This window comes from Enhydra lutris, unplaced genomic scaffold (assembly GCF_002288905.1).
Source record: "Enhydra lutris kenyoni isolate GAN:26980312 unplaced genomic scaffold, ASM228890v2 scaffoldscaffold66, whole genome shotgun sequence".
NCBI lineage: Eukaryota > Metazoa > Chordata > Mammalia > Carnivora > Mustelidae > Enhydra > Enhydra lutris.
In genome coordinates, this window is record NW_019154150.1 from 17,516,139 (window position 1) to 17,543,358 (window position 27,220).

At 42.8% G+C, this 27,220-nt stretch overlaps 1 protein-coding gene across 1 annotated transcript in view; it reads right to left on the reverse strand.

Moving 5' to 3' along the window:
• Positions 1-27,220, reverse strand: part of LOC111158999 (transforming growth factor beta receptor 2) — an 88,818-nt gene that overhangs the window by 51,261 nt on the left and 10,337 nt on the right. Inside the window, exon 2 of the mRNA XM_022521358.1 lies at positions 2,770-2,938. Coding sequence (XP_022377066.1) covers positions 2,770-2,938 — 169 coding nt within the window. The remainder of the gene's footprint in view (positions 1-2,769; positions 2,939-27,220) is intronic.

Here is a 27,220-nt window from a genome sequence, read left to right on the forward strand (position 1 = left end):
TCTATAACCACTGGGCAGCCCTTCCAGAGCCTCTTGCCTTTCATCCCTCACTGCTTAGAGGACTAACATCGCAGAGAGGAAATTGAGTTGGAATACTTGAGCCCGGGAAAGTCCTTCACTGGTTTCTCCACTCACTCCTACAACAGTGCTCCCTGGCAGGCAGAGCCAACTTTGCAAAATGTCTTTGGATACAGCTGAGCCTAGGAAGGGAAAACACAATGAACCAAACACAGACTTTTTCTTTGTCCTGAAACGTTTGCTCTGAGCCAGTGAAGAGGTTTGTCACGATCTACTCACAAAAGAACCACGATGATCAAATTAATTTTGGTTCCACAGGATTTTTATCCTTGGAAAGAACTGACACGTTTGACATGGGATAGGTACCCAGCTGCCATCAGTGAAACGGACAAACGCATCAGTGAATGAATGAAAAGAATGCTAAGACTCATAAAGGCACTGCAGTGTACTCTCAGGGGAGAGCCTTTTTTTCAGTTTCTACACCTGGCTGTTCCTTTGAGTTCCCTGGAAACAGACCTTAAGGCTGTGAGATTTCTGTGCAGAGAGTTTTCCGAGAGGCACCTGTAAGGGAAGCAGCACCGCACACAGTGGGGGTGGAACCCCAGTGCAGATCACAGCCACCTACTCACGATGCCTCGTAAGATGGCGGGTCAGAGCTGTCTCGAAGGAGGCCCAGTGGCCGGCATTTTGGACCCTGGCATCAACCAGTCATGGGAAGCTGGCTGCCTATGGAGAGGAGCAAACTTGAGGAGGGGCCAAAAGAGGGAAGAAGCTCCAGGCAGTGTGGGCAGGGGTGGTACTCCCCTGGAGGGACTCGGAGGGGTCCCTCCGCAGCGACTTGGGCCAGCAGCTGAGGGCAGAGCGCCTCACTGCTGAGGGGGATCAGCGAGGTGCACCACAGTACCTCTCGCTTCCCTTTCTTCTTACTGACATCCCACTCCACGGGAGTATTTGTCTCTGCCGAGACAGGTGAAAACATTCACTGTGTTAACTCTTTACAGTGGGAACGGAGAGGAGACGGGAGTGGGGGGTTTCCTCTCCCTACATGCTCACATTTCCTGAGACAGCGAATAACGTAACGCCTCATTCCAGAGAGACTTGATTCACATTCCATCAATGGGGTTTGTATGGTGGGTCAAGAAAAAAATGCCCTTATTGGATGAGCCTGTATGGGGTAACAGAAGCTCTCACGCCACAGTGCACATTCACGTAAAGATGATCAGCAGAAAACAGGAGCAAAGAAGGAAGCAGGGAGGTCACCCAATCTGGCGTCTCAGTCTTTCCTGCACTAGCCTCTGATGGGATGGTCCTCCAGCGTCTCCTGAACTTTGACTCCTCAGAGGAGGAAGACTGTTTTGCTGTTAGGAAACCATGATGGTGAAAACGTTTAAATTTATACTGAAGTCTGTCCCCTGGTAAACATTATGGATCCTCTTTCTGCCCTTCGGAATTCCACAGGATAAGTTTATTATATTTTCCACTTGAGAGCCCTTCCAGGATCTCTCCACGGTACCCAAGTCTTCTCTCTACTGGACTGGCTGTATCTGATTCCATCGACCATTCCTCACATCTCTGCTTCCTAAGCCTGCAGTCCTACGGGCCCCTTTGCCTCTGGACACGATCTTTGTCAAAATCCCTTTTGCAAAAGCAGTGCTCGGAACTGGACCTGAATGAAGCTGGCGGGGACAGCAAGATGTCACGACAGTTCTTTGCTGTTAACATTCTTTTAGTGCTTAAGAAACGAGTTCATCTGCAGTGTGTGTGGAAATTGGCAAGGTTTCCAGATCTATCATCAAGGCTAACTATATGTGGTTAAAAGACTTATTACCCCAACAAGGGGGGCGGGATATTTGGGTTTATATTCTCAGTTGCCATCTGGCCAGGAGACACATAGGTTACTTAAAAAAAAAAAAAAAAAAAAAAAAAGGCTGGTAAATTCAAAACATCAGAATAAGTCTGCAAATGTTATATTTCATTAATGAATTTATACTTTTTTTTTATAAAATGGGGGCTCTTTTAATCTCTTTTTTCCTTTCATCTCTGTTCAGACTCCCAATCTGTAACTATGACAGAATCAAAGGATTTGTGAGCACCATATGCGTGTGTGTGTTAAGGTGGGGGGAATGAAAAGGAGAGGGAGAGAGAGAGAGGGAGGGACAGAGAGAGAATATGGAGGGAATGTGATCTAAGAGAAATACGCAGTGTTGATCCAAGAAGATGTCGCATGTAGCCTGTGGTGCTGTGAGTGAACTGGTCAGGGCTTTAGAGTGAAGAATGGGTTGTCTTTCTGGTTCTCCAGAAAGCTTTCCTTTTTTTTTTTTTTTTTTTTTTTGACAAAGGCTTCCCTCTTCCAACAGCCCACCTTTCATCTCCTCTTCTTCCACAGAACAAGACTGAGATTGCCTCAGAAGAACAAAGCTCCTGGTGTCATCCTGGGGTACGAAGCAGGTGTCAATTAAAATGACAAGTGGCAAATGTCTCTCCTTCATAAAAGGAAGAGGCCCAGGATTTATTGTAAATATGAAAGGTCATCTTATATACCGTCACGCTCATATATAGCGATTCACATGGGTGTGTATGAATCTGAGAATGTACAGAATATCTCTGGAAATTACATGTGATCATTGAAAGAGAGACGGCCTGAAGGAAAGGGACGTGTGAGAGGGCATGGAGACAGCCTTGACTCTAATGTACCATGGCGTGCATCACTTGCAAAAGGGGGAAAAGGGAGATTTTCAAAAGCTGCCTTACCAGACAGCCAGACAGACTTCATGTGGCTTCTCACAGATGGAGGTAATGCTGCAATTGCTCATGCAGGATTTCTGGTTGTCACAGGTGGAAGATCTCACATCGCAAAATTTACACAATTGCGGAAATTTGATGACACCATTGTTGTCCGTGACCATCATGTCGCTATTAACTGGGGAGGGAAAAGACACACTAAATGAGTATCTCACTGCTAGGCAGCCTGCCAATGAATTCCTGATGATGTTATGCAATTTCAAATGAACCAAATAATGCCTTCACATCAGATTAGAATTTCCTTCACGTACGCAATTTGTAATGAAAGCCATTGCGGCGGGGGTGGGGGTGGGTGGGGGTGGTGTAGCTGGGGTGGGGGGAGGTTTGAGTAACTTCTTGCTTTTGTCAGTGGTTACCATAAGGCACTCTATCTCCAACACAATTGTTCAATCAAGAACCATAGATCTGACGGGTCCACTGCACAGTGCTGGGTGGTAAGAGCACAGAGAATACTGTCTTAAGGAAATTATCCTTTAGGTGGGTAGACAGACGAAGAAACAGATGAGGGTAGGGTAACCCAAGATAGAGAGAAGCACAGAGGATAAAGGATCCTGACAAGAGTCACCACCAAGATGGGCAGAGACAGGTCACAATGGTGTAGAGCTGTGCAATGCGTAAGGCTGCTGGCCAACTCAGAGAAGACACTGTAGGTGAGGCAGGGCACCGCCTGTGTTCTCCGACCTGCATAGGAAGAGCTCTAAGACCCTTGCTTGAAAGAGGCTGGTGCTAGGGGCCCCTGGGTGGCTCAGTCAGTTAGGCATCTGCCTTCCACTCAGGTCATGATCTCAGGGTCCTGGGATCAAGTCCTGCATCAGGCTGTCTGCTCAGCAGGGAGTCTGCTTCTCCCGCTCCCTCTGTGTTCTCTCTCTCAAATAAACAAATAAATCTTAAAAAAGAGAGAGAGAGAGACTGGTTCTAATTTCTCCCATTGCCTTGAGGGAAATCAGGTGATTAACCAACACCGAATAAGTGTCTCTGAGACAGAATCCCAAACACTGGTGAGGCTCAGAGCACTGGAGTCCTGCAGGTGAGGAAAAGCCGAGTTCCACCTTGAGAGTCTGCTCTCCGCCACCTCTCTGACTTCATCCCCCACCACCAACCCATTTACTCCTTACTCATTACCTTTTAGGACACATGGGCCTTCGCTGGAAGAAGCCAAGTTCCTTCCTCCTCAGAGCCTTTCCCTTACAATCCCCTTCCTCACCTTTCTGGTCCCCTGTTAATGTCACCTCTTCATCCTAAAGCAGCCCACGGGTAACTAGCCCAGAATTCTGTTTTATCTCCTGCACAACGACCTCATTCACTTACTTGTTTATAACCTATCCACCAAAATGTACGCTCCACGAGCTCTTGTCTTTATGTACTGGGTGTACTTTATGTACTGGGTGTCCAGTGTCAAGAAGAGGACCTGCTCCATAGAAGGTATCCGATAGTATTTGTTGAGTGAGTGGGTGAATAGTGACTGAATTTAAGAAGTTCACACTTGGCTCTATATGCCATGTGGGAAAGGATATAGAACTTCTTCACTCAGATGGGGAGGGTGGTGATTATAAATGCAATATTCATTCACAGTCATCTATAGTATATCACAGGCAGGACCGTTCTTAGCAAAACACATGCTACACGTTGCCAGACCATTAAAAAAGGTGTAACACCACCTTCCCCATCTTCTTCCTCCAACAGATCCATTTCTACTGGCAAAAGTGGAAATTAAAGGGTTGAGTTTGGAGAATCAAGTGAAGGAAGACAAGGCTACGAGGCATTTGGTTAACAGACATGAACTTAGAAACACTTACAGGCTAGTCTAAGAAAGATTATGTGTTTAGACAAGGTACAGCACTGGACCAATCACTGGCTATTAGGCAGCTGGGAGGTGTGTTTCTGCCAGCGATCTCCCTTGGAAAGGCCTGAGGAGAGCCTCATCTCCTCCCTGTGTCAAATATGCTCCTGCCTAAAGCCAGACAAACAACTTTAACGCCCTCCCACGGTCTCTCCTTGTCCCGTGAATTTTTGATTTCTGTCATCCACACTTTGCCACAAAACCCTCCTTGTCACTTGGGCATAGCACCTGTTTCCTGGGTCTCTAAAAATACAAACATATATAAATTTAAGATTTGCTTTCTTGTGGTAACATTAAATATAGAAGAAAAAAAAACACCCATTCATCCCTCTCAGGCCTCAAGTTCATTTCAGGAAGTGTATTTTTAGGCAACAAACTATTTTGAAATTTGTCTCCCAGACCAAGAGCTCTATGCTAAGCTAAAAATACAGGCCAAAATGCTTTCTGAACTTTGTGTTCAATTTGGGACTAACACAACAATGAATATATATATTTTTCTACAATAGTTAAAGTTGGATCTATTTGTAAAACAACTAAGTTAACCCCTCAGGTTTCCCTAAAAGACACGGGTAAAACAACAAAAATCTGGGTCATGTTTTGATTATGTGAATTTTTTAATAGAGTATGTTTCACACAAACATGTATTTGCTGGCTAGGAAGCTTTGTTGTTTTTAAATATAAAATCAAGCCTCCATGAAATAGAATTCAGCCTTCTCACATTTTAGGATTTTAGCCTGTCTTAGTAGTTATCAACTTTGAGGGCATGTTAGAAGCAATCACCTAGGGAGGTTTAAAAAATAATGAGGCCTGAGTCCTACTTCCAGATACACTGATTTAATTATTCTGGAAGGTGGCCTGAGCATTGAGATTTTTTGAAGCTGCCCAGATATTCTAACATGCACCCAAGGCAGAGAACCCTGACCTGGAATGAGTTGAAAACAACCTGACTGGCTGAAAACAAAGAAACACCTACTCCGATCCCCCCCCCACACACACACACACTTTCTATGACAGTGAAGGAGCAGCCCTTCAATAAATCTGGAAGGAGATTCCTTGTGAAAAACAGGGTCTGAAAGCTATGTGATGAACTCTTTTACCCCTCAGATGGAAAGGGGTCCTCTGCTGGGCTGGCCAATGCTTTTCTAACACAAGCTAAGAAGTGTGAGAAAAGTGAGAGGAGTCAGGGAGTGAAATGAGAGAAGTGCCACCAGTGAGTCTGCTGCTGGAAGCCACAGAGGCGGCCACAGACGTGTTGACAAGCATAAGTGGTTTAGATCTGATGCCTACAAAAGACGATCAACAGTGAAGACACCAAAGGAGACCATGGAAAAAGGGAAAAAAAAAAAAAAGGAATGGAGAATGGCCACCAAGCTGCACAGATCCAGGGGCATCACTCAGATCACAGTCAGCAAACAGGGCCCCTGGAGACCTGCAGGTGTATGATGGCGGCTGCCTACAGCAAGGTCCAGAAAGAGAAGACCTTTGCAATGAACTCTGGGAGAAAGGCCAACAGCGAACTTCACTCCACACCTGGAGGCAGAGGTTTGTGGGGGAGGGGACAGCATACAATGGGAACTCATACACACTAAGCACCTACTGTGTGCCAGTTAAAGTACGTAAGTCGTCACATATCATGTCCTAAGTAGCCAGTGAGGAGGCCTCCTTTGTCTCTTTATTATCATTAAAGTGACCACTGCTAAGGTGAACAGACTTTTCACCTTGAGCAGCTGCTTCTTCTCCTTCTTCTTTTCGAAAAATGTGAAAGCCTTTACCTGGGGCATAGTCGCTATAATTTTCCCCCTCCCTTCCCCCGACAGCCACTCCTTAACTAATTGACCTCAGGAGGCTCCCCACCTTCAGTAATGGTCAGCCTCTGGTTTAAGATTCCCTCGTGAATATGTGTTGGTGGGATAGGGTGAAGTGTAAGGGGCAAAGCTACCTTTAGGCTGTGCTGAAGATCACTGAATTTCGATAAAAACTGATGGAGTCACGCTGGGGAGAAGGCACCGAGAGACCTACGTACAAAGCTTTGCTCATCATTGCCGGGGGCTGACTTACAGACTCCCTGAAGACCCACAAATCCACACTGAAGAATCCAAGGACTAGCCCGGTGTCCTCCGGGGTCACAGATAACACCCTAAGTAGTTCCTGTTCATTAGAGGGGTGGAGGGCTCCTGGGAGCAGGAAGGGTGGCGATGGCTACTCACTACAGGCATGATCGCATCTGTGCGCTCCAATCAGCAGGAAAAGAAGTTACCATTGCAACCATGGGCATCAAGCACCTTCTGTTTAATAATGTTCACGAAGCCTAAGTCTTGAAGAATAAATGCATGTAAGTGAATAGCCAGGGACAAAGATATTACCCTCAATGGCACAACAAAAGCCATCTCATTACCCCAGAGTAGACCCTAACTTCAAAATGACTTCCATGCAGGTTAAATGACTCCTGTATCTTCAGCTAATCTGTTCTCATATTAAGGTAGTGTATTTTAGTGTCTCTATGCCCTCTGTGCCCCGCTGACCATCTCCAGGGAACTTTCTACCCATAACGGGCAAATCAGCTATTCATGATGTCTCCCAAAAAAGAGGTTCCAATAAGAGTGTCTCTCACCTAGAAAGTCATGCGCTGAAGGAAGTGAGCCTGGACAGCTTCTTTTCAGCATATGATGGGATCACATGGTTCATCATAGTTCACTTTTCTTCAAACAAACCCGTGAGTAATATCAAGCCCTTCAGTCTAGGTCATGCTGCCTTCCTCATTTTAGGGCACATTTTCCCCCAAACTCATTGCCTGGAGACACAAGTTCCAGGTCTTGAGAATATGAATTAAGTAAATGCTTAGCTGTGTCTATTGCTGGAAAAGTACTGTTGTCTTTGAAGGTCAATGATGAGCAGCCTAGTAAGGCTTAGCTTTACTCCAGATAAATACAGGGAGTTTTGAATATAAATTCTTAGTCTGTATCTTTGGAATGGTGTCAACTATTAACTGAGCTAGTAGGTAAAAATCTCAAGACTCTACAAATAATCTTAAATACTTTGCCAGAAAGGCATTCATGCCCATTTGAATCATGCATCTGCCTACTGCTGTTTAGTTCTGTGTTTTGGGGGGCAATGAAGAATCTATTTATTCTACACACACCTGTGGCTGTCTTGCGGAGTGCTATACGTTTCAGAGCAGGACCACAAAAACTGATCCAACTACGTGCAGCCTCTCAAAGAATAATCCATGGCAACTGGTGAACAGAACTCAGAACGCTTCTCAGCCGTGCTTCTCAGATGTTAAGAGGGACACAAAGCTTTTGGGAATACGTTACCCCACAGGTGTGGGGTAGTGTATTGGCTCATGCAATAGGGGGGCTGGCAAGTCTGAAATTTATAAGGCAGTCCAGCAGCCTGCAAAGTCAGGCAGGAATGAATGCGGCAGTGTTGGGGCAGAAATTGCTTCTCGGGGAAACCTCTTCTGCTCCCAAGGCCTTCCAACTGACTGGGAGAGGCCCAGTCACATTACCAGGGATAACCTCCTTTACTTCCAGTGAGCCAATTGTAGTTAATCACTTTTGCAAAGCACCTTCACAGCAATGCCCAGGTTAATGTTTGATGGAGGAACTGGGCCCTGTAACATGGCCAAGTCCTCATTAAACTGAGCATTCCAGGTAGGAGCTGAAACCGGTCCCGGGCTATGCCCATGCTCCTGGTTCATGTGTTGAGTGGGAAGGCGAGGGTGAACCCAAGTCTTTGACTGGCCACTGTTTCCCTTTCTCCACTAATGCTGGATCCAGCAAAATTAAATACTACTCCTCACCTTTTTTTTTTTTTTTTTTACGGGCATGTCTCATCTTACAGTTCTTTCCATCTGCTTTTCTCTTGAGTCTGGCCTCTTAAACGATCACAGGCCCAGAGGCTCTGATCACCATATGGGCCCAGAATTGAAAGACTTGTTCTCTGAAAGAAGGTTTTTAATTGCAGTTGGCATTTCAGAGTCAGACACTGAGGCAACCATCTGGCAGACAGCCGCCATGGTCTGTGATGCTGGCAACAAACACCCTAAGGCCCCCGAGACCAGGTGGGACAAGTGTATGGGCCCGTCACACACGTCCTCCCCTCCAGAACAAAGCAGCAAGTCAAGCAGCCTCAGAGGAGTCCCTTCATGATCCTTCATGAAAGAAAGACATTTCCAAGTGAATAAAATACTTTGGCCAATTACTATGAACAAACAAAAAACACCTCATGATTAAGTCAAAGATATCTCCGTCATATTCTTCTTCTCTACGGCATACCTGGAGATTCTAACACAAAGTAATACCTTCTTTTTCAGTTTTAAAAGGGCTTGAACCCTCATTCTCTAAGTATTATAAACATCTTGAGAGCAGGGGAGGCGGGCTTTCCTTCAAGTGATGGTTCCACATGGTCTCTGGGCCCCAGGATCAGCATGAAACCATCACATAGTTAACCTGGAGACCAGGGTGTGCGAAGGAGAGAAATAGAGACAAGCAGCCTGAACCCATCAATTCTTTCATTTTATTTCAGAACATTTTCATGCAAATGTTCTGTAATAATAATACTTTTTTTAAAAAAAAAAACCTCCCAAGGATGACCTGGTCCATATGCTAAAGTATCTTTTGAAATGGCAGAAAAATCATTCCAGTCAAAACCTAATAGAAAAGATATTTCCTGCATTCTACAGATGGGAAGGCTGAGGGGCTCATCAATGCTCTGGTGTGCATGCCGTTCATATGCCTGGCTTGACGCAGATGAGATTTACAAAAGGCAAGGAGACTTAAGAAGGCAGAGAAAAAGTCCCAGCAGAAGCACAAGGGCCAGGAACAGAATCTCAGACTTTGTCCGCCCTACTCTTATAATAGAAATAGTCTACTCTAGAAATGAACTGAATAAACTCAAGGCCTGGTTTAAAAACTTAAAAGTCAGGGACTGGCAAATAAACTAATGAATCTGGACAGTTGTCAACCAGCCTAATGAAACTTCCCTGAAACATAGGTAACTCTGAATGAAATGGCGAGGAGGGGTGTGTGTGCGTGTGCGTGCGTGTGCGCTTGTGTGTGTGTGTGTGTGTGTGTGTGTGTGTGTGTGTGTGTGTTTCTCCCTCTTTGATTTCTTCTACTGAGGAATTTAGCTTTGATGGTTTTGGTTTCTTTCTTTTTTTCTTTTTCCTTTTTAGCTAAAATGAGTTGAATTGTTCACTATGGATTGCTTTAAGGAAACTGCATAAACAAACATAGAAATCTGTATTCGCCCAACAAGCAAATCAAGGGATTAAGGCATATTTCAAAGGGATTCATCCAACAGGGTACTTTAAATTGAAAACTTGACTGTGTCTTTAAAAGACAATTTTTAAGATTTGATTTACAAGGAAATTTTTTAAAGCCACATATAGAATAAAACAAGCTGTAGCTGAATGGAAAAGTAATTAGCATTTTCTAGTGACAAACATAAAATAACTGAGCTGGGGTTTCAATAGCAAACTTCTCAATTGAACACTCCCCGGCCCCTAGAGCTCCAAATAGCTCCCAATATGCACACTCTGTTTTCTTGCTTAGCCTTGAATTTCTTGGATCGCTGAGGATGAAGTGCAGCTTGAGTTCTCCCAACACTTGCTGAATCTGCTTTCTTTTTTTTGGATATATGTCCCAGAATCAGGTCACATATCAGGTGACAAAACCCAAACATTTAAAATGACTCTTGCAGACGGAAATATCTCTGTTATTGCCAAAGTCAGTATTTCAGGATGCTAGCATTTTTGCCATATTCAAAGAGCTGAAAAACTGTTAACATTCTCAATTGTTCTTTTTCATCTTTAATAGGGATCCAGTAGAAAAACAGCCCCCAGAGAGCTGGGCAGGGCTGAGCAGTCGGCAACAAACACCACCATCCATACATGTAAATTTTAGTTTATCATTGAGAAAGCTGATTTTCACAGTGTATTTATCTGGCAAGTCCTAACTGTAGAGACTTTGAGATGAGCCAACCCCAGGAGCATGCAGGAATGGGGGCTGAGGAAAAGATGAAGCCAGCCGAAAACATCAAGCCACATCAATGTAAATGGGATACCATACCAAGTGAAGGAGTATAATTTGGCACTATTTCACGTTCTGTCAAAATAGTAACTGTTCTTCTGCTGGGAAGTGCTTGAAAGTTGGTACTTTATGTAAAGTAATAGTAACTGAAAAAACAATTCTCCCTGCGTCGATACAACTTGGATGGTATACTGTAGCAACAAGTGAAAGGACCCAGAGATTATTGCAAGTAAATATGATTTGCTAACTCCTTGGTGACAGTCAAAACAGCGTTGGTAAATAGCCTGATAGAGGCACAATAATGAGCACACAACTTATGGAGTGCTATCGCATTCCAATTCAGCTCAAATAAATTGTTACCAGAAAAATTAGCCGACATAAACCAACAGTATTACGTATCTGCTCTGTGAGCAGCTTTCTATTAAATCGTGATCGCAAAGGCAGATAGCATAAGACATAATCCTTTTTCCTCAAGATGATTATGCTCTTACAGGGAACCAAAAAAAAAAAAAAAAAAAAAAAAAAAAAAGAAAAGAAAAAGAAAGAGTACAAAAATGATTTTTATTAAAAGAACCTCAGAAATGGAAAGGTTCTTCATGAAGATGTGCTTTTTAATGAAGTTACTCATTTTAGATTTTTAAACAATACTTTATCTCCAAGTGCTGAGGCAGCCTAATGCCAAATTCCAAAATTAATGGAAAAGCTGGGAAGGGATTTTTTTTTTAAGGTAAAACTCTTAGAGAATCAGAAAAACAGGCACTTGAGATGAACCATTTGCTTCAACGAAGTAAGGAATTTGGCCTGCATATCAATTTCTGGTGAGAGCAGGCTTTTCATTTAGAAATTTCTCTGTAGAGGCTTTCTCCCCTTCTCTTCAAAATGTCCTGCAGTGTCCTGGTGCCTGGTTGGTGCCTGAGAGATGTTTCAATTACAGTTGTATCAAGTATGCGAAAATACTGGTCAAAGCAGATGATTCCCATATTCCCACTATGGAAAAGGACGGGGAATATTTTAGCACACAGGCAAAATACTTTTTTGAGGGGTGAGGCCTCAGATGCTTGGTTTCTGACCATCAGGTAACACAGGAGTAGACCCGTCTGGGAGACACTAGAGCAGGAACTGTATAAGCTACGTACAGTCCCCGGAGGTCCTCTGTCCCAAGTGTTAAAATGAGGATATTTTGCACGAAAAGCCGTATTTCCAACTCCATTTAAGAAAATAAAAAGATGTGGCAGCAGTGGGCCTACAGGGTCCCTTGAGGACAGCCCGCAGTCAGCTGGAAAGGAGGGCTGGGCCCTTGAAGTGGCATGAGGATCCATGTTTGTCCTCCCTGCTACTCCTTCTGGCCCCTGCAGCCATCTGAATTTTTACCATTAATGATTTTTTTAACATGTTTATTCAATTATTTCTTCCACTCTTGGAGGTCTATTTAATTTCTTAAAGATTTTGTATTTATTTGAGAAAAAGAGAGGTGGGGGGGACACAAAGGAAGAGGGAGAAGCAGACTCCCCACTGAGCAGAGTCCAATGTTGGACTGGATCCCAGGACCCTGAGATCATGGCCCAAGGCAAAACAGAGTCATACGCTTAGCCAGCTGAGCCACCCAGGGGCTCCCAGTATTGGAGGTTTAACTGGAATGCAAAAATTCATGTGTAACTCTCTAATATGGATATATTTCAATATGTACATGATTCATGAATATGGAGACTCATATTTCAGTTCAAGAAAAAGGAAAATTTTCTACTTGAGAAGTCAGATCTGCATGGGAACATCATCATCACCATCATCATAAAGCTAGTAATCATAATAGGTATTTCTACACCATTTATTGAATGCAGACCAAATGCCTAGCCCAATACCAAGTGCTGTGATGATTATTTCATTTACTCGTCACAACCGCCATGTAATTTTGTCATTGCCATTTTATAGATGGGGAAATTAAGGGTCAAAGAGGTAAAATAACTATCAAAGGTCAATGAGAGACAGCTCATGAGAAACAAAGCCAAAACCGTCAGCTTTTCTGATCCTAGCAGTGTGATAGCCATCCCCATTGTAAAGGTTCTCAGGCAGAACTTTATGGTCCCTCTGGCAGAAGGCAAAGACAGAGTGTGGCCAGAAGGAGTTCGTAGAGGGCAGGTAGGGGCAGAGGAGCAGTATGTTTCTTAGAAAAGAGCTTTGGTTCTTTGCAATTACTTCACTCATTTGGGGAGACATATATAATAGAGGCAGCTTGGTGAAGTACAACGGTTTTAAAGTCAAAGACTTCAGAGTTCAGGTTCTGCTGTTAATCAGAGCCATGAGACCCAAGGCAAACCACTACACTTCTCAGAACCCCATTTCTTGATCTATGAAATGGTACTCTCGAGGGTCAGGATGAAGAGAAAGCAGGCTTGGACTACATGTGAAGTCGTCTGGACAATAGAAAGTGCCACACAAGCACTCTGGTTAGGAAAGTAACACGGCGTGCAACACTCTCTCTCAAAAGAAAATTACAGGAAAGGCATGACAAGATAATTAAGAGTTTGGAAAATCTATTCCTACTCATCAACAGAATGCAGCAGTTTGATGACTTCTACAAAATATTTCAGGAAATTTGAGTGAACAACAAACTGAAATATAGTAACTTTTTGTTACCACCACTATCCGAAGCTTTCAAAGAAATCTAATGGAATCAACCACTGCTATAGTCAAGTTCCCAAGAGTGCTGGGATCTTTAAACACCCTACCAGAGCCAGATCATCTGGTTTTAAAATATTGTTCATCACCAGCTTATTAGGTCTGGCAAATAGCTAGTAACTTGAGGATCGAGTTCGATTCTCGAATCCTCTGCTGACTCTTGCACAGTATTCACCAGGGAGAGCTGATCTGCCTTGGTTTTGAGGCGCTTTGTGTGTTATTTGGCAACGCGCTAATAAAATTAGTGAGTGACAAGCAGAGATGGGGAGGCACTGAGGCGCCTGAAGATCATGGAATTCTAAAATGTTGAAATGAAGTTACGTGTGGCCTTCTTTCTCAGGGAAATAAAACCCGTACAGTTTGATTCACAGCTGATGAGAAAATGGGAGAATATGAGCAACAATTCGACTAGATTTTTAATTATCTAGTTAAGACGTGTTCCATGCCATTTAGATATATGGAAAGCAATATTCCTTAATCTCTTCTCCTTGAAGCCATTTACTCATGTAAAAATTAATTATGTGATATTGCTATAGAATTTTCACTGGAGGAGAGCTCACACTGGGAGTCAGAAGCAGCCTGCAGCAGAGAAGGGTCTGGACCCACAGTGAGCAGGCTTTGGGTCCTCCAGGAAGCTACCCAACCACTCTCCGTGGCCAACCTTTGACAGTCAAAGAGGTAGGCTGAATAGGATGATCTTCAAATCCCTTTCATTTTGGAAAATATTCACATTTCAACCCCCAGAAGTCAAGAGAGCTCAATCATTCAAACGTGCTCCAGCCTGACCTGGCAGTTCTGGTTAAACAGAACGCGATGCTATGTTTTAGCTTATAAGAAAAATGGCTTCAGAACGATCAAGCAGAGTGGTTTAAGTTTTGTGATCTCTGCACATTGAGAAACCCACTCTTTGCAATTGTGGGGGGTCCACATCCCTTGTTCACACTCAGGTTTAAACCCGATCACTGTAGCGGGTCCATGTTGCAAAATGAATACTCGTGCATCCCGAGGTTGGAAGGAAGGAAAATTATGTCTGATGACAAAGGATCACTTTCCATTCAGCTCTTGTAGGCATTTCCTCTAATTTTATGGGGGATGTGGAAGAAATTCTGGTTTCAAGCACAGACATTCACTCTAGCAGTTTAAAAAAACAATCTCCAGCATTAGAAAAATCTCTGTTTACTCTGAATCCATTTCTGGGCCCTGCTTGAATGATAAATCATAATAACACATATGATTGTACAAAAACATCCTATTACTTGATCTATACTTTGATTACATCTGACAAATGGCTATGGAAGATTAGCATTATTGCTTCCATTTTACAGAAGAGGGAAGCATTTAAAGTAACTTGCTGAGGTGGGCTGACAGTGGGCTGTAAGCTTCATGGGGTCAGGGACCGTCATCTATCTTGTTCCAAGGTGGATAGCCTTGGCCCAGGGTATGTCACAAAACGGGCTCAATAAATGTTAAATTAAAAGCCCAAAATTCCAAATCAAGCTCCTTCTATTATGCTATCTATTTAAGGCTATTTTCCCTAAAGTAAAAATTAAGGCAAAGAAATTACAGTCAGTTTTAAGGAAATGAAAGTAAAAACCACTCCTGGTATAGTTTTAGCATTATATTAATAAACTGTGATCCACTTCTAAAAAAAATTGGGGAGACTTTTAACTGACAAGTAGCAGCCAAACTGCCCTTGCCTAGTCGGCATAAGAGAACTAAAAGGCACGTTCAGATTCACTTTGGTTGTAAGTAACACCAAATACTTTGAAACCTTCCCTTCGTGTTTTTCAAACAGAGGAAGTGAAATAAAAAAGAAACGTGTTTTAAGTATTGTGAAGCCTTCAAGAAGGGACAACAAAGGGTAGGAAATATGAAATGAAATCTGAGAATCTGCCCTTAAACTGGGCAACTCCGCTTGTTTTCTCACAGTGCAGTTGGATGAGAAAGTGTGAGGCGGACTTATGCCTTTCCTGGGCATTACTCATCGCTGTCATGACCTTAATGTTATTTGCGGTAAACAGCAGAGAGGGCCCTCGTAAGGTAGAGGAGCTGCGATTTGTGTGATGCTCTCCTCCACTGAGTAAAAAGTCAACCTCCCTCCACGCCATAACAACCCCACCGAAGCTGGTGAGAAGACAGAATTTACGTAAAGATGTTGCTTTCATTGTCAGCAAGCTGTGGAGGAGTCAAGTAGACTCCCCAGTAGTCATTTCGATACAGAAAATGAGAGGCATACCCACAGTTGTGAGCTGCCTTGTTCTTGCCACTGGTACTGGAATACAGGGGGCTCCTTCCACCACTGGGAACAGCCATATTTGCATACGAAAATAACATTCATTACTAGGGCTAAACGTGCAGTAAGTAACTCAAACTTCAAAATGTTTTGAATTGTCTTTGGGAGGTCAAATGACAATACCTTTGAGTTCTTCAGAAGACTTTTGAAACACACTCTCATAGGCAGCAAACTTCTGCCCCTTGGATTTGCCCCCCACTCAAATAATCTGACTCGTTCAACTTCCCTAGTGCTGGAAACTACCCAGTGCCGGAACGAGAGCTGAGACATGTAAATTGCAGCATGGCCCCTACTGGTGACCAAGAAAGCACATTTGGACTACACTGTGTGGTCTCTCATCCATCTTAATCTAACCTTTTTACCAACACCAATGGGGTTGTGGACTGACTCCTTATCTTGAGGAGTCTAATCTAGAAATATGTACCTATAAATGTAAAAAAAAAGAGAGAGAGAGAGAGAGAGAAGCGAAGATGAGAGACCATGGGGATATGGAGATGATATGAAGAGGTAATACGAACACTCTGGTTTTAGGACATTAGGACTTGCTATTCCCTCCAATTGGAACATTCTTACTCCAGACAGTCTTCTTCAGATAGCAGTATGACAACCCTTTCTAAAATTACTCATCATCAGTCTCTGCCCCTCACCCTGCACTTAACATCTCCAACATATTAGTAGAATCTTGTTTGCTAGCTTGAGCACAAGAGACTTTGTTTCGTTCATTGCTTTACTCTAGAATCTTCAATGTTGACTGGCATGTGGTAGTTGACACACAATAAACACTTGTTTTCAGTTTTTCATATCCCTCTGTGCTGCAACGCCACGTTTCATATCCCTTCCTTAGGTTCCTGGAGAAAACATCTACTTTTCTGACAAATTCCTCTTATTTGTAAAATAATAATAAAATAATGCAAATTTACAGTTGTTGGACAAGGAATAAAGATATGCTCACAGAGGAAATAGGACAATGGGAAAAAAAAGCATGTTGAACCCAGTTGTGGAGAGTGTGAACAACCTGTGCGGCGTCTAACAGTATAAAAATAAAAAGCTTAAGTTTCCATTAATCAAAATTAGCAGTATAAAGAAGTTAGTTCAGAAGTCAAGAGGACTTCTTTTCTGGGAAGGACTGGTTCACAAAGGTAGAAGATCATGGGGCAGGGCACCTGGGTGGTTCAGTCAGTTAAGCACCTGCCTTTGCCTTAGGTCATGATTCCAGAGTCCTGGGCTTGAGTTCCACATCGGGCTCTCTGCTCAGTGGGGAGTCTGCTTTTCCCCCTCCCTCGGCCCCCTCCCTGTTCATACTCTCTCTCTCTCTCTCTCTCTCAAATAAATAAATAAATAAATAAAATCTTTAAAAAAAAAAAAAACACCACGGGGCACTCAAAAGAAGATGCTTTCTGAAGCCAATGGTCTGGTGCTGCACTGTGTAATATGTGTAATGTGTAATATGGTGTCCAGGAGTACACATGGCTTTCTAAATTTAAATAACTTAATTCATAAACATAAATATCTAAAGTAAAATAAAATCACATGTTTGGTTTCAAGTAGCACTAGTCATTTTCAAGCGCTCAGTAGCCATGTGTCACTAGAAGAGATGTAGAACATTTTCATCACAATAGAATGTTCTATTGGACAACGCTGATCTGAAGAAATCCTGAAAAACCTGGGCTTCTCAGCTTCCAGGGAGCTCTGACATCAGAGGCTACAAGGGACATGGAAGGAGAAGTAGGGCAGAGCCAGAAAAGAAGTGCCATGGGGAAAAGACTTGTCTACTGGCTTGGATGGCCTTTGTAATCAACGTTCCATCCCGACTTCTTAAGGGAGGTGTTACGTAGGAAACGATGGGTGATCTGTAGTATTTACTGTGAGGTAGGGACACAAGACAATTACGGACTAGGACTAGAGTTCCCCAGTAAACTCATAAACCATGAGTGGCAGCAACAGAAGGTTCCAGAAGTGAGAAAAATGGGCCAAAATCAGTTTGCAACAAGCTAAAACCTGTGGGGGCTCAAGTCAGCTGGCAAAGCCTCACAAAATGCAAATCCCTGCGCCTAAGATAAAAGAATGTTAAAAAAAAAAAAAGTGAGGTTCATCTGACTCCCAAGGTATCAAGTAATTCTTACTAAGCCCTATTTCAATGACTGAAACATAAAGCAGAGCCGAGGTGCACAGATTGAGTTTCTAGTCAAAGCCTACATAAGCCTAAAGCAAGGAAATTAACATTTGAGAAAAAAATACTGGCTTCTTTTCCAAGGTTTTCTGGAAGGTTTAAGTCACGGCACGTCAAGTAAGGGTGAGTGTGCAGAAGAACACAATAGAGGGACGGCCGATGGGGGAGAGAATTTATTCACAGGGGAAAATCCCGATGTCCTCAGGGAAAGCCACTTTGCTAGACCCTTTTGAGGGAAGCTAAATCTAATTAAAAGCATTCCTCCAGGGCAACTTTTCTCCCTGGAGACTTCTACCTGCCTCCTTAGCTTCTTTTTTTATTCAGTATTCCCAGGATAAGTTTGAATGTTTTATAATCCCTACTGCTTCACGGCCATCGACTTTAAGCATTTTTTTTTTCTTGCAAGACAATGCTATTTTTATAGCCCTTTTAAGACTAAAACTGAAAACACGATGATAAAAAGAGGCCTGGCTGGATCCTCCCAGAACAAAGTATTATAATTAAAGTGTACTACTAAAGGGTATTTCCATAAACATTAGAATATCATGTGTCCAGGACAGAAAGAGCCTACAATTCCCAAGTACAGGGGTGGAAAGATAGAAATAATGTAATCGGCCCCACTAGGACTACAGAGGTTAAGAAATTACCTGACTGTGCTCCTTCAGAGGACCTGAAAAGAAAGAGGATTTTAAAGAATCTTCTGTAACTGTTCTGTCCATTATGGTAGCCAATAGCCACATGTGGCTATTTACATTTAAGTGTAATGGAAATAAAATAGTATTTTAAACTCAGTTCCTTTGTTACACCTGCCACATTTCAAGCCCCGGGTGACTAATGGTTAGTGCAGTGGAGAGCACAAGATATGAGATACTGTCATTGCAGACAGAAAGTTCTAGTAAACGGTGCTACTGTCTAAAAAGGTTACACAATTTGTCCCGATATTGTCATGGTGATTAAGAAGTAAAAAGCTCCCTAAACACCACATTTCTGGGCTGTTGGCATCATTCTCCACTCTAGTAAATTCCTTGCAATGGTTTATATAAGTTGTCCAATCAACCCAACCTCCCTAGTCTCAAGCCCATTAAAACGGCATTAGATATAATAAAAGTATTCCACTGAGGCTCTACCCAACTGAAACTCTAAATTCTTCAGATTTCTAAAAGTATGAAGCATATGTTGGAGATACTTGGGGTGTGAACATGTCAGGAAAAGGTCTACGAGTGAGGTCCCGGCAAAAGCAAGCATCCCTTTGGAATTAATGCATTTGCACTCTTGCTTGGTTCCTTCACACCTCATTCCAGAGGAGTCAGCAGACACCTTCATACGGAGTGAGAGCTGTACAAAACCTAAACAGAAGGTGGAAATGTTAGAAGTTCTGGGACACTTCCGAGCTTCCCCATATAGCTTTTGAGGTACCATGAAGGAACTGGTGTTCTAAAAAATCACAAGGTGCTGACAGTGGACCCCTAAGAAGGGCCCAGGGGCCGACCAGGTGCATGGGCAGGATGTGAAGGGCGCCCCTGCCCTTGGCTAACTACAGAGGCAGCCACTGGAGGCAAAGAGGAAAGGCATTCACAGCCTTCACATCACAAACTCTTGGTTTTGCGATGGCTCCATTATGCCATGTCCCCACTTAAATTGCCAGTGACTCAGAGAATTAAGCCACCACAATATGGCCTGGTATTTAAGGCCCCCATAGTCTGATTATCTTTCTGCTGAGCAACAACCCCTAACCAGAAACTCTATGGTACGTTAACTCCTTCTGCCTTCCTCACCCCCGGCATTTCCACCTCCCCACAGGACCTCCGATCCCCAGGGTGGTCTGCCCAGGCCTCAAAAAGAGTTCAGTGCCTCTGCCAGCCACTGTGGGGGTTATTCTGACTGGAGACGGACTCAGAAAATGGCTTCTCCAAGGACACTAGTGTCTGCCATCTTCCACGAGGAGAGACCCAAGACAGAGAGTGTGCTGACTGCCCATGTCGGCTGTGGCTTGGGAGAGCTGGACACCTCCTCCGTGTGGCTGGTGGGCGTGCATCGCATGCAAGCTTCTCCCCAGCTGTGCCTCAGTTTCCTGAAGCAAGCACAGAAACACCACTGCTAACGAGTGGACAATGAATGGTACCACGGAGGGGTGTCCAGGCTTTCCGAGCCAGGTCAACTGTTTGTTCCTTTGGAAAGTCACCCCCCTGCAACCCACCCTACAGTGCTGCAGTCCCTCTGGCCTTGATTTTCAAACACGAGTACTGTGAGACAGGCTTTTACATGAGCATTTAACCCTGCTCTGCTGGTGAGTTTCCAGAAGAAAAGGGATTTTTGATTCTCCCATAGTTCTGTAACAAAGCCTTTCTTTTATTTGCTATACTGGATTTAGAGTCAGAAGGTGGGATCTTCTGACCCTAATCAATGGTACGGCTTTGCTCAGGGGCTTTAAGTGAATACCTTGACTTCTCTGTTCAAATCCTCCATTTGTAGCAATCAGTGTTTCTCAACCTGGGTTCCACAACAGAACCATCTGGGGATTTTTCCAAGCAATAGTGATGCCAGGGCCCTACATCAGGGCGAATGATTCAGAACTTCAGGGGTTTGGCTCGGGCACTGGATTATTTTAAAAGCTCCACAGATGATTTTTATGTGCAGCCAGAAGTATAAAAAAAAAAAGTAAATATGGTTCAGGAAAGGATTTATTCTGTATGGAGCAAAGAACTAAACAGGAACAAACTTGGGGGTTAGAGAAAGCGGACAGCCCCAGAGAGAGGAAGGAGGGCAGGCGCACTACAAACCCTGTTTCGCAGCTTGGTCTGGCTGCTAGGAAAGTCGCAAAGGGCATTAGAACAGAACATTTTAATCAGTGTATATCTCTTTTATATACCCCTTTTTTTAAAAAAAGATTTTCTTGGGGCGCCTGGGTGGCTCAGTGGGTTAAGCCGCTGCCTTCGGCTCAGGTCATGATCTCAGGGTCCTGGGATCGAGTCCCGCCTTGGGCTCTCTGCTTGGCAGGGAGCCTGCTTCCCTCCCTCTCTCTGCCTGCCTCTCTGTCTACTTGTGATCTCTCTCTGTCAAATAAATAAATAAAATCTTTAAAAAAAAAAAAAGATTTTCTTTATTTGAGAGAAAGAGAGGGAGCATGAGCAGGGGGAGGGGCAGAGGCAGAGGGAGAAGCAGGCTCCCCACTGAGCAGGGAGCCCAATGCAGGGCTTGATCCCAGGACTTTGGGATCATGACCTGAACTGAAGGCAGACGCTTAACCGACTGAGCCACCCTGGCACCCCTCAAGTGATTTTCTTATGTGACTCAAACTCTAATAATGTTTTGGGATGAGGCAGGAATCATCAACATAATTGGTGTCAGGTATTTGGTTGCTATTGTACAAATACTCCTTGGAAGGTCATTTTTAGCCTAATTTTTTAGTAGGAGTTTTACAAATTCCTATCTTTTTAAAGGGTGGAAATCCTTTGCCAATCGCCAAGGGCACAATAAGTTTGAAGGAAGATCTGTCGGAAGACCTGAGGAGAAGATTTCCTGAGAAAGCTGAATTTTTAAAGGGTTTTGACCCCACATGGCAAAATGAATAATGATTTCAGAAAAGTCAAACGTAAGAAAGTGTATCTCCCTTTAGATAAACTACCAGTGAAATCAATAAGATAAACAGTTCCCTAGATCAGAGTTAACAGTTGTGGATAAGCCTTTCCTTCAGAAAATCTCGAAGCTAAATAGATACAACACAAAAAAATAACTTTTAAGTCAATATAGTCCTACAGTTTAATTCTCTTCCTAGTCTCTGATTTTTTTTTTCTTTCTTATTCCATTTATATACTAAGCACCACCAATGTAAGACATCTGAAGAAGGACCATCTCTGAGATGTTCAAAATTTGGATATTTTTCAAAATATAATTACATCTGCCTTAACAGAAAACAGTATATACAAATTACCATTTTTTAAAGGATGATATAAAAGGTAGTCCTCTAGAAGATTTACTATGGCATCCCTTTTAGATAAGAAGTACACAAAAAGGTAACACTGAAATCTATTCTAATTTGAAGGTCTCTCCACTTTCCATATAAATTCATGAACCCAGTCATTCCTTAAAGAAGCTGATCTCTTCTGGGAAATTTTCACAGAGGTGGAAGGATCAGAATAATCCTTAATCCCAAATCCACTGGGAAATCATCCTGATGAATAATGGTGGAAAAGAGGAGAAAGAAGTCCATACTATACAACATGGGAGCTTATTTAACCTGTTTCCTTAACCAAAATGGAGTAAACGACATCATGACTCAACTTCCCCTTTGATGCTGTGGGGGAAATGACATTTTATAGAACAAATCGCAGGCAGGCAGGCGTATCAGTTACCTTCATGTGGCTGGCAAACAAATGCAGTTTCTGCTCATGAAGGTGATTCTTTACCATCACCTTTGAAAATGTCAGTCAAATAATAAGGCTTTGCTACTCCTCAAGATATAAGTTCTTTTATATAAAAGTAATTTAAATAAATCCTAGATGTCTGTGTTTCTTCTGTTCTGCCAGTCAAAACAATCCTGTTCCTCTCCAAATCTTTACTCAGACATTCATCTTTAAGAAGTTCTAGGAAAGGAAGCCAAAGACAACACTTGACCTCCAGGCCTATATGGCAAAGACACACCCTTCCTGTGTAAAGACGTCCATCTCCCCAATTATGTGAAGGACCTTGAAGCTCTGGAGAAGAGCAAAATGACAGGACTGTGGCAACTACCACAGTCTTTTATAAATGGCAACCTGTGTCTACTGGTAGGCATGACATGACCCTCAAAAAGGCAGACCGCACAGTGTGTAAAAGAAAAACTGTCCCACAAGAAAAGGAGAAAAAGAAAAATGACTCATTACATAGCCTTGAACTCTAGTAAGACTCGGGGACAAAGCCCTCAGAGAAGTGTGTCTTTTAGGAGGGAATTCTCCCGTCCTCAATATGGTTTCCGATTTTTGAGGCAAAGAACAGGGCTTCTGATGTGAACCCTACCATCCCCTCTATTACAAGTTAGCTATGGAAATATAAAAACACAATAGGACCGTAGTGTTTGTCTTACATTTACCTAGAAAATTAGGCAGCAAGGGAGCATGAGATCAAAAAATGGTAAAATGACAGAAACACAAATTTGTGAGTCTTTACAATGCCTCAGATGGTTTCATCTTTCTGGGCTTCTGTTTCCATATCATCTGTAAAACAGGGTAATTATACCCACTCAGAGGGTTGTTTCCAAAATTAAATATGACATCCAGGTGAAACAGTTTACATAAAACACTCTATTAACAGAAGGGACTATTAAAAAATTATTATAGCCAGACATGGTCAACATGTTTTCTTCAAAGTTATCACACCAGTCTTTTTTCCTACTGGTGCTCTTTCCCCCATAAGCCTCAAAAAGAATAAAGTTATTCAAATCCCTGCTCTTTTCTGTTTTCCTGACACTAGTTTTTTATCTGCCTGGACAGGCTGGCAAATGACTATTTTTACGATGTTTGTTGTGCTTTTCATATTCATTTAACAGCCATTTTAACAACAAAGGACATTTTATATGTTCCCAAGAGATATGTGCCAGAGGGGGCTGTGGGCAGAAATGTTCACAAACATCTGGACCTTCCACTGCAGCCCTGGTCACTGCTGATAAAGAGCACACAAGTGGCTGCTTTCAACTACCACCTCCAGCCCCTTCATTGGCTCTTAACTTCAAGGCACTTCCATTTGGAGAGCACAAGTGCCAAGGTGGGCTCCACGGTCACTTCCTGTAACTGGGAAGAAGTGACACTGGATCAGTTTTTCCCAAGATTTTCAGGGACTCCCTCTAAAGGACTCTCTTTTCTCATTATTATTACCATTAATATTAACTGAAGTACACTTGACTTTTAATATTATATATTAGCTTCAGGGGTACAACAGAATGATTTGACAGTTGGCACCTTACAAAATGCTCACCATGACTTGCTTTAACATAAATTTTATTAAAGTACTGATGGTACATTGTGTCAGAGGTCAAGGTGAAGATTCCCCTTCCAGAACTTAAAGATGAATGTCTGAATCAAAGTAGAGAAAGAAAAACAAAACTGTTTGGACTGGCAGAATATGAGTCACACAGACATCTACCATTCAGTCACTCACTTTTTTTTTTTTTATTAAAGAATTTTCTTTATTTATTCGACAGACAGAGAGCACAAGTAGGCAGAGAGGCAGGTAGAGAGAGAGGGGGAAGCAGACTCCCTGCTGAGCAGAGAGTCCGATGCAGGTCTTGAACCCAGGACCCTGAGATCATGACCTGAGTCGAAAGGCAGAGGCGTAACCCACTGAGCCACCCAGCGCCCCTAGTCATTCGCTTTTAAGAAGGAGTTATACCTTGAGGAGTAACAAAGCCAGTAAGCTTGGAGCACAGGTAACTATAGTTCCAACAGTTATTCAAAAAGTAAAAATGGGACTATCAAGAAACCAGGTTCCTTCCTTGGCCCTGAAGATACCATAAGTATTACATTAATAAGCTGGTAGCTGGTAACAGGAGACACTCTTGAGTTTGCCAAACGTTTCACACAGCGCTGCATAAGTGATTATGTAACGGCCACAAACATCCTCACCAATGGCATCATCAAAATCTTGAAAGAGAAATGTTTTCAGCAGTTCTGAAAGTTAACCAACAGTACATCAAATTAAAAGTATTCTATCTCAACCATTTCTCTTAAGTGCCATAGAATATTAAGACAGAAAATTCTTGTTTCATCTCCTGATTCCCCGAGATAATGCAGATAGAGCATTGTTAGTCCATGCCTAAGTAATGTTATGAAGTCAGGGGAGCTCCCCAATTTCCCTGGAAGAGGGGCTCCCTGGGTGACAATCCGGCAGGAAGAGAGGCAGGAGCATGTCTGGAAACTGTGCTGTTAAAGTCAGGAGTCACCTTTGCAACGGGGATGTCTTCCCTCAGGCAGGTAGAAAGGTGTCTTCCGACGCTCTCCATTGCACCTAGACCCCTTCGTTCAACTACCCCTTCTCCAAGTATCCCAGTGATAGGAGATAATCTACAATTCATAAAAAAATGAAAGGCAGGAGTGGCAAAAAAAATCTTCTGAGTCAGATAATATGATTTACTTTATGACTTCTTTGGGCGCCTACAGGCATAACACGTTGGGTCCTCTACAAAAGATTCACACACGAGAGGAGGATGAATCAAAGGCAGTCTGTGATGGACGGAAAAGCAACAGGCCTTAACACCCACAGACTGTAGCTCCCCCAAATTCACAGAAGCTAAAGACTGAAGGCACAGGGAACCTCCCCTGCAAAGAGAAACTTACACGTATCAGATCATTCAAAATTTCCCACAAGCCCATTGTTCCCTCAAGGTGGCTTTATTATAAATGACAAAGCCCCTGATGACACACTTGATGGTGAGAAGGTAAACAGTCTAGGAAAAAAAAAATAAGCATATACAAATTTAAATATAAATACATAAATAGAAATATAAATTATTTATATATGTGTGTGTGCGTGTGTGTGTATAACCTATAATCCCATCTTGGATTTATAAGCAGTTTCTCTGGCCTTTAAAATAATGAATTCTAAACAGCAACAATCTTTCAGTGAGAACGCACAGTGAGTGCCAGGGAAGAATCAGACGGAAGATTCTCCATTAAAGAATTTTCATTCTAGTAACGGGCACATGCATACAGCCACACACATAAAGTCACCTGAGTGTGGAAGCCAGGCCGGTTGGTGAGGCTGTGAAGAGGAAAAAGGAGAGAAATCTGACTGGGATAACTAAGTGAAGAGCCAGGAGAGGAAATGGCATCTACTCAGGTGTTATTTCAGCATGTGGAGGACGGTAGGGCATGGGTAGAGAATGGGAAAATTGGGATAAGAGTCACCAGTTAGAAAATCTAAAAGCAGAAGGATGTGTGAGGACGTCCAGTTCAAAGGGAACTAGGGCCTGAGACATGTATAAGAGCAGAAAGGGAAATAGGGGAGAGGCTTGGCCTCATTCATGCATGGAATCATCTAACTGGTCCTGGGACCCCAAGATGCATCTTAAGAGACAAGGATATTGACACAGCCCCTGACCTCAAAGAGAAAAAGTCAGGGCCATGTAATCAGTCACCTGGGATCCACAGAGAAGATCACGGAAGGCTCTCTATCAGGAGCCAGCTATTCAAAATGTTATCTGGGGAGAAGATTTAACCGATGGCCATGGATATGTATGAAAGAGAAAAGGGACGAAGGGCATCCACAGGCAGAAACCAAAGAGCTTCTCACACCAGACAGAAAACACGAGTTCCGACTTGCATTGCGGTAGCATGATTTAAGAGTAAAAATGAAACCAAATGGTTATGTATTTCATGTAACGGCATTCCTGTTGTAAAAATTTGTCTGATTACGAGATTCTAGGAAATAAGATTTACAGTTATTATGATGAATAAGTTGAGATTTGATGCAAAAGGCAGCAACGTGAGATACAGATCTCTATGGAAAGTTTTTTGTTTCTTTTTTTTTTTTTTTTTTTGCCGAGTACAGTTACAATGTCAGAAGGAAAAAAAAATAGGTAATAAAATTACTTGAAAAAAGTCAGAAAGAGGTGTGAGAACTGATTGTTGTTACTGGCTGAGACCAACAATTCTTAAAGGCAAAAGTAACGGAGGTGCAAAAAATTGCCTTATGATGAATAAAATACCAGTCACCGAAAAACCCACTGGTAGCATGATCTGAACAGACTAAAAAAATGTTGATGGATTCAAGAAAAATTCAGTGAGTTCTCACTCATCATCAGTGAAATAAGTTTCTCAAGGCAAAAGATAAAAATGTTTTTAATGCCGAAGACTAGAACCATGTCCTGAAAAACCTGGCATTAATTCATTAATTTATTGGGTTCATACTTTGTATACAGCACAGTGCTACATGCTTTAAGAAACACCAAGGTATAATAGCTCTTAATTAAGGCCTACAAATGTCAAGGCAGTCTATGATTAAATGCCTAATGAGTAAATGTGTTAAATGTTATGGGTTCAGCAGAGAAATGGATCTCTAGGATCTACAGTTTTGGGTCAAGGGAAAGAACCATGGAAGATGTTTTGGGTAAACAGACAGGATAAAACTGACTCACTAATTGACTTGACTTGCTGTCAGAGCATTTGCTTCTGCTAGCCTCAGTGTGTTAGTTACATACAGTTAGAAGGGGGCCTTGTAGCTAGGGAGGAGTCAAAATGCCCTCATATTACTAGAAGCTACTCTCCCTGGAATCCCTGTCTTCCTTGGGGACAGAAAGAAGTCTGATCTGATTCACCAACACTACTGCAGGTCCTTCAATTCCTCTGTGGAAGATGCTTTAAGGCTACTGGGGCAGCGTGTCACAAACTTCAGGGCATATGTACACGAATCCCCTGGGG